Below are 8,098 nucleotides of genomic sequence, written 5' to 3'. Positions count from 1 at the left end.
GCTCTGCGGTCCCGTCTCCGGCCTCTTCGTTCAGCCACTCGTCGGACACCTCAGCGACCGCTGCACCAGCCGCTTTGGTCGCCGGCGTCCTTTCATCCTCGCCGGTGCCGCCGCGATCATCGTTGCTGTCATCATAATTGGATACGCTGCTGACATCGGCTGGCTCCTCGGCGACACCGATACTTTCCGGCCGGCGGCGATAACCGTCTTCGTGATTGGGTTCTGGATCCTCGACGTAGCGAATAACGTGACTCAGGGTCCTTGTAGAGCTCTCCTGGCTGATCTCACTAGTAAGAATCTCCCAGTCCCTAATTTGAACATTTTACTCTTCTTCTTTGATGAAGTCCAAATTCGAATTGCACAATCAAGAAACCTTGCTATTTTTATTTTAAATTTGTGCTGTTGACTTGGTGCAATCTGGATTCATCTGACTGCAATATCATGATTTGACCTGTTTACTGAATTCTTGACTTAGTCAGCATGATTTTGGTGCTCAATTTTGGATTAGGAATGTGTTTGTGTGGTCGGTACAGCTTAGCAAACTCGAAAAGTTTTTGTCATGACAAGTAGAAACAGAATACAATCAATGATTGATATAGCATGCCACGTGAAGGTTACCATTTAAGTCTGGGACCAAGTTAATAATACTGTTGGTCAAAATTGGAACAAAGAAGTTCGCATTAAGTTTTCTCGGACATAACACTGCATTCTAACTGAGAGGTTGCTATCGCTTTCACTATCTGTGCTTTTGTTCAGTCATGTATGCAGTAAGCTGGTGTTTGTTGTTTGCAGTTGAATGCTTGATTTACAACTGCTGGTTGTGGAATGGGTATGCTTCTTTTTTTTCTTTCATTTTTTGAATAAAATAAGAATTGTATTAGAGAAAAATAACACTAAGAAAAGGAGGATAAATGATCCCCCACACAAGAGCCAAAAAAACACAAGAATAGCTTTCTATATAGATTGTAGCTTTCCAATCTCTCAACATGTCTGGCAAGCGGCAAGGAAAGACATTTAAAATGTTCATGAGCTTTAGAACAAATAGAGAGCCCAAATACATACACCAAATAGGGTTATGCCTTTATTAACCATAGTAGCATCCTTGCATTTGCTATGTATGTTTTCTTGGATGGAGAAACTAATTTCTATCAAAGCTAAAGTTAATCATTTGATATATAGATATATGAATGGAATAGGAATTTTAGAGATTTTATATGGCTAGTGTGCATGCATATGAACTAAGAACTGGAGTAAGGAACCTGTTATGTGTTCATGTCGTTACAAGCTCTTATCTTGTTGCCTCTTCCAATATAGCTGAGAGTTTGCAGCCAGGATTAGTCCATGTGTCTTGTGATAGCCATGAAGTTATTCAAGCCAACTCGCAAAATGAATGCAAAATTGATGGATGTTACTTTAAGCGGGAAGCAAGTACATGCTTAATAATTATATGGCAATGGCTCCGGTACCTTCCTGAAACTAGATAGTAAATTATCCCATCATCTATTATCGCATAATAGGTCTATTATGTATATTTTTAACACATAAAGTAATGATACCTCTAACCAATACTACCTATAGTTAAAATTTATACAAAAGTAAGCTTCTGAAACATACATTAAATGCACTTTAAGTTTGATACTCGTATAAGTGTAGAAATGATGCGATAAGTTAACAAATAAGAGTTTAATTCAGATACGATACTCCAAATTTAAATAAAATATGGAAGGAGATCCCTTTCTCTGTGTTATATGTATGTGTAATTAGACATTTATACCTATCATGCAATAATACATGGTAGAGAGAAATTTACCCTCCAGTTTCTAGAGGATTATATTATCAAATCATGTAGCTAACATGAGTTCCCCTCGTTGCTCGTATGTTTGTATTATAATCAGAAATAAAATGTTAAGCGGGGCTACTTCTATTATTTGAAATGGGGGATGAGGGAGTAGTTTGAACCTCCCTAGTGTCCAAGGACACCGAATATCAGAAATCTGTACTTTCTTGGGGTGGGGTTCTGGGTACTTCCAACTGCTAAAATGTTAAAAGAAGGAAATTGCTCATGTTAAAAGGTCTGAGATCTATGTGTAAACAGTCTGTCTCCTATAGACATGATACATGATATAGAGCAATGACGTCGTTTGATTTATGTAGCCGACCCCACCTAGTGAGAATCATGGAGGCTGTTGTGTTGTTCACAATTCATTTTTTCCCTGCACTTTCACACCTCCATTGTAATGATTTTACCCCCTCTTCTGCACTTATCCTTAACCTTTTCACCTGAAAGTCCAAAACAGAGTATGTTCCACGAATTCTAAAAGAAGAATCTAGCATTAGATATTGGAGTATTGGAGGAAAACATATTGCTTGTACTGGTTATTGGTCTGAAAATTGTCTAATGTCGGCTAGTTTGTAGGATGGTATCACACAAATCTGGATATAAACCCATTCAAAAAGTAGGGGAGAAAAGCAGATTAGTGGGAAATAAATTAGTTGTATATGTTTTTCCTTGAAGGTACTCTGGCTAGATGATCATCTTAATATTCAAACATGAATTCGGTTCTCTAAGAAATTAAAAGGCGTGATAATTATCTTCTTTATTTATCATCATATATTAGCTAAAATGCTTAGTATAGGTGCCTCATTGTCTGAATAAATTTTAACTTGCTTTGTATGCCTTGAATAATTTGATCACTTGTGTAGAGTGTAGACCGTTAAATGGTTATATGTAAGAGAAAGGAAGAGAAAACCGCCATTAAAATGGCACCACTACTATGGAAAGCACATTATGAATTTAATAGTGATGTTTTTTGTTGGTTATGATCAATTTGGATTTTGGATAGCAAAAAAGTCACTGATGTCATTATTCATGTTTCCTTTGTATTTTTCTTCTTTGGAATGTCAGCCAATGATCCTCGAAGAACGCGCGTTGCAAATGCTTATTTTTCTCTTTTTATGGCTGTTGGTAACATTCTTGGCTATGCAACTGGATCGTACAGTGGTTGGTACAAGATTTTTGCTTTCACACTTTCACCTGCATGCACTATTAGTTGTGCAAATCTCAAGTCCGCTTTCTTTCTTGATATTATTTTCATTGCGATCACCACATATCTCAGCCTCATGGCAGCTAAAGAAGTGCCTATAAGTTCAAGTGCGGCAGCCCATGCTGAGGGAGGAGCAGCAGGTTCAGGTAGTACAGAAGAGGCTTTCATGTGGGAGCTATTTGGGACATTCAAATATTTTACGACTCCTGTATGGATTATCCTTTCTGTTACTGCTCTAACATGGATCGGATGGTTCCCTTTTATTCTATTTGACACTGATTGGATGGGTCGAGAGATTTATGGTGGTGATCCAAATGGAGGCCCTAATTATGATGCTGGGGTCAGAATGGGAGCACTTGGGTTAATGCTTAATTCAGTTGTTCTTGGAATAACATCATTACTCATGGAGAGGTTATGCAGGAAACGCGGTGCTGGGTTTGTTTGGGGTGTCTCAAATATTATAATGGCCATCTGCTTTCTTGCAATGCTTGTAGTAACATATGTTGCAAGCAACGCTAGCTATTTAGGCAAAGATGCACCACCAACTGGCATCGTGATAGCTGCAGTGATACTCTTCACCATTCTTGGGTTTCCATTATCAGTAAGTTACTCTAATTTACTACTGAAATTGTCCTCTTCCTTTGGTGTGGATATTGAAGGTAGCCGCTGTGTCCTATGTCCACTGAAATAAATGCTCAAATTTGTTGTCCATGCGTTCTTTGAATCTTTTTGAAATCTTAGGGGCTCTCATACATATCAATTGCATATTGTATTGAGTGACTAGCTCTTGGAAGCATAATCATGTTAGCTGAAACTGGCCTTTTTTTTTATTACGTTAACTGACTCATCAGATTATTTATTGCAGATCACTTACAGTGTTCCATATGCCTTAGTTTCCACACATATTGAGTCATTGGGACTTGGCCAAGGTGGAATTCTATTCATGGCTTTGTTTATTTTTGCTCGGAGATGTGACTGTAGTTGCTTAATGAGTTGTGGGTGTTTACAGGGTTATCAATGGGTGTCCTAAATCTGGCAATAGTGATCCCACAGGTATTTCTTCTTTTCTATAACTTTGGTTGCAATTCTTTTGATACCACTAGTGGCAAAAAGTGGAAGATGTGATAATTTGTGATCTCTTATTGTGCATTTGGCTTGATTTAAAAAAAAAAGGTTTTCCCTAAGGAAGTTTGCTGGATAATATTGTCAATATTTATCATATTCTGGAAAATGTTGCTATTTGGTTTGGCATATCTTCTTCTAGTGCAGCAAGATTGAAAAACAAGGTTTTGTTTTTTCACTATTTCTTTTACAAAATACTGAAAATGAGAAACATAAATAAAAATAATCAACATTTTTGTAATTATTAAACTGAAAAACAGGACATGAAAACAGAAATAAAATAAACCCCAAGATTGACCAGAATCACCAGATGACCACTAGAAACTTTTAATTGCAATTTACAATTTACAATTTACAATTGACCTTTGTCTTTGCATGCACTTCTGCACAGTGTCTTTGGGCTCTTAGATCTTATTAACTTTATGCTGTTTGCATTATTTAACATATAGTATTTTATCAAAAAGATATTGAATATATAGTAAATACACACACTCTGGGTGATCGATTTTGTTTCCACTTAAGCTTAGATCTAGGTTGATAGACCATGAACGGCACATACACTTTGAAAGTGAAAATGCTTCAGATTACTGAATTACATTTAACTAATTCATTCAAGTTCACAGTCAATGACTATCAAAGTCTGATGATAGCAATTAGTTGAGAGAAAGTACAGAGTTGGGATTTCAGCATGTGTAATTGTGTGATTTAGAAACTGTCGTACTGAGTTGATGATGAAGTGCACTTATGAGATCACTTGCATACAAGATCCTTCTTCTGCTGGAAACTGTTAAAATTGTGTTTGGGAAATCATTGAAATATGAAACAGATTGACTTTAGATAATTTGATTTCATTGAAAATGAATTTGATTGAATAAATCATCTCCATGCCTGGAATCCAGTACAAAAGAATTTAAATTTGTTTTGGATAATGAGTTCCAACCTGTGGTACACCTTAAAACAACCATGCTACATGTAGATAAAAAATCAACCACGAAAAGTTTTCAATTTGAATGAAGTAAACCAAATAAAGTCTTACCTAAACAGGGTTTCAAAATCAAAAATCAATTCATATATATAACTCAAACCATTTCCCAAAATTTGTTGTTTGAAACTGAAAACATACTCTTTCTAGTGCAAATGTAATGATGACCTGTCACCTGTGTCAACCAGGACCAATTTCAGGTGACTTAACAAAATATCCAACAGTGTGTGACCTACAGATAATGGGCTTGGGTTGGTTAGGTCGGAATATATTAGATGCCCTCCTCTTTCATTACTGGGTTCTCTTACATTCTATAAATAGAAGTTTTTCTTTTTATGCTTTTAATTTTCAAAAGTTGTCATAGTTGTGAACAGGATTTGTGTTTTTGGAGTTACTGATTTAATCATTTGCCATGTTATAAACAGATAGTGGTGTCATTGGGAAGTGGACCATGGGATCAGCTGTTTGGTGGAGGAAATGCCCCGGCCTTTGCCGTGGCAGCTCTTGCAGCCCTTGTCAGTGGACTCATAGCTATCCTGGCTATTCCGCGATCTGGTGGTCAAAAGCCCCGAACTCGTGTATGAGGTATCATGTTCCTTCTGCTATTGGCATTTTATATTCAATGAGGGGTGGTGAAAATGAGCAGGTAGCAAGAATTTGTGAATAGTTTATTATTCTTTTTTCCATCTATTTTTGTGCCTTTTTTCTTGAGCCTCTCTCTTTTCAAGATTCTTCACACTCCCAATCTATTCCTAATATGAATAAATGAATGCCTGCTTGTGCTTTAATTTTGTTTGTCACTATTTAAAGCCAATGGTCTGAATTTTGAATGTTATTATTTCCTGAAGAATAGATTTCTTTGGAACCCATTTTTTCCTTTGTTGTTTGGTGTGTGATCCTAACAAGTGAGTGGTCTGTTTAAAACAGTGAGAATGATTGGCTATGTAAACCATGAGGGACACATCTCAAGCTCTAGGAAAAGGTGAATACTCTTTGATGTCTTAAGGAACAGTGTGAAACAAGCAATTCATATGCCATTACTTTCCCAAACATGCTTCAATCCCAAAAATGTAATCACAAATGTTGTTAGCAGCAAATACTGGTTGACACTATGTCCAATCAGTGGAGATTTTTCGCCAGTGTAAATGAGTCCCGTCTATATAAGATTTTTCTTTTAAGGCTAAATGCCATGGGAAAGTAGTTTGGGGATTCTTCCATAGGTTCCAAAAGTTAATCTTGGGCAGCATCCTTCCTTACCACCCAAGATGAGTTGCTGTTTGGGAATTATTCCAAATTACAAATTCTTTTCTATTTTGAGGCAATGCTGATCGTGCATTAGTGCTTCAATAATGTTGTATTGAGAATCATATACAATTGTGATTTATTTGTGCTTGGATGAATGAATGTGTTTAGTGGCCAACAGTGAATATTGTGAAGTGTGCCGATGGAAACCTTGATGGCGACCAGGGGTAAAATGCTTCCTTTTTTGGTATTGTATTTTATTATTTTTTTTCTTTGCAGAAAATATTGTTGAATAATAGTTGATTTTTAAAGTTCCTGTAGTATTCACATTTGCTCTTTTCTTGGTGATCTGTTGATTGATTGCTCACTCAGCACTCACAATCACAAAAAGTATATAGGAAAATTTTCAAATGTTTATGAAATACTGGTGCTGTAGTGAAAGCCTAACATGACCACCATCAGTATGTTGCTGTCTTGAACTAGAATTTGATTTTCTCGTTTTTCTCTCATTACCTGATTGTCTTCAGAAAAATAAGATCCAGTTACAATTTTGGTTATTTCAATTTGTGGATCATCCTATGCAAAAGCCCATGAGCATTGTTTAAGAAGTACTGATAATAGTAATCATCTTCATTACCTAAAGTAGAATGGTGCTATCATATTTGCTCGAATTTTATTGACCGAATGAAATGAAGATATTGAATGAATAAAATAAAAATTGGGAAATATATAAATGTTTGAGTAATGCTACATCAACAATTCGATGCTCGTTGACGGGAGTTATTCATGTAACATTTTTCTGATGCCAGAAGATATTTCTGTTCTATTTTATTTAATTGTTTCTATTTTAATTTTTAGGACTCCTTCGAGTAATTTATTTGTCATATTGTCCTACATATAATGTATTTTTTTAGCAGAGTATTAAAATAAAAAATAGATGTGGCTAATCAAATTAATAAAACATTAGTCACCAAAAATTAATAAAACATTAAGTGCTTTCTTCTTTTTAGAGAATTGCTTCGGAGGCTTAATAATTATTTATTTATTTTTACTTTCCTTCTTCCAAGTGATGGAATAAGATTCTGGCTTAATGTATTTTTTATTGTCGGTTATCCATGAAAGTTTAATAACTTTTTTAGCCTTCAATTGTTTCGTTAAATGGAAGCTAGGTTTTCTAAAATGAAAAAGTAAGAGTTTATTCATTTTTTAATCAAGATAGTGAGCTGTAAAAAATTTAATATTTAATTTGTATCAATTTTATTCACAACAATTGAAAACGTTATTATGTTTTTCAATATGTTTTAAAATTGTCGTCGACTTGAAAACCTGTAATCATGTTTGAATTATGTTTCAAAATTATTCTTGACTAAACTTCATTAATAGTCATAGTTAATGCAGAGATAAATTTTAAATGTATTTCAAACATTTCAATTCAAATTGATACAAATTAAACTGTTTAAATACTTCATTAGGGATATTAGCCAGTTTTGTAAATATTAAATAATGCTATAAGTCCATAGCACATTTTCACAGACCGACAGACGAGCATGCTATACGTAGGTTAGTGGTTATGCTATAGCATGGACATATCCTAATCACCTACTTTCACAAGTATGTTCCGTTACCTTCACCATTTACTATCAAATTTTGTTTTCTTAATTTTAAATATGATAAAAAGAGAGAGAAAAGTGTTGGACATACTAGCTAC

The 8,098-nt window shown here is 35.2% G+C and overlaps 1 protein-coding gene across 1 annotated transcript; it reads left to right on the top strand.

Annotated features, from left to right (window-relative positions):
* LOC107459273 (sucrose transport protein SUC4) lies at window positions 1–6,701 on the top strand (the record flags this gene model as incomplete). The annotated part of the gene is given in 6 exon segments (XM_021128108.2): window positions 1–290; window positions 2,906–3,645; window positions 3,910–3,973; window positions 4,054–4,097; window positions 5,574–5,733; window positions 6,076–6,701. Coding segments are annotated over 4 exon segments (957 nt in total). The 3' UTR covers window position 5,733; window positions 6,076–6,701.
* Window positions 6,702–8,098: the final 1,397 nt, after the last annotated feature.

The sequence above is a fragment of the Arachis duranensis genome, chromosome 7 (genome assembly GCF_000817695.3).
Source record: "Arachis duranensis cultivar V14167 chromosome 7, aradu.V14167.gnm2.J7QH, whole genome shotgun sequence".
In the NCBI taxonomy this organism is placed as follows: domain Eukaryota; kingdom Viridiplantae; phylum Streptophyta; class Magnoliopsida; order Fabales; family Fabaceae; genus Arachis; species Arachis duranensis.
The sequence above is the reverse complement of the archived record's forward strand: the minus strand, read 5'-3'. Positions and strand labels throughout refer to the sequence as shown.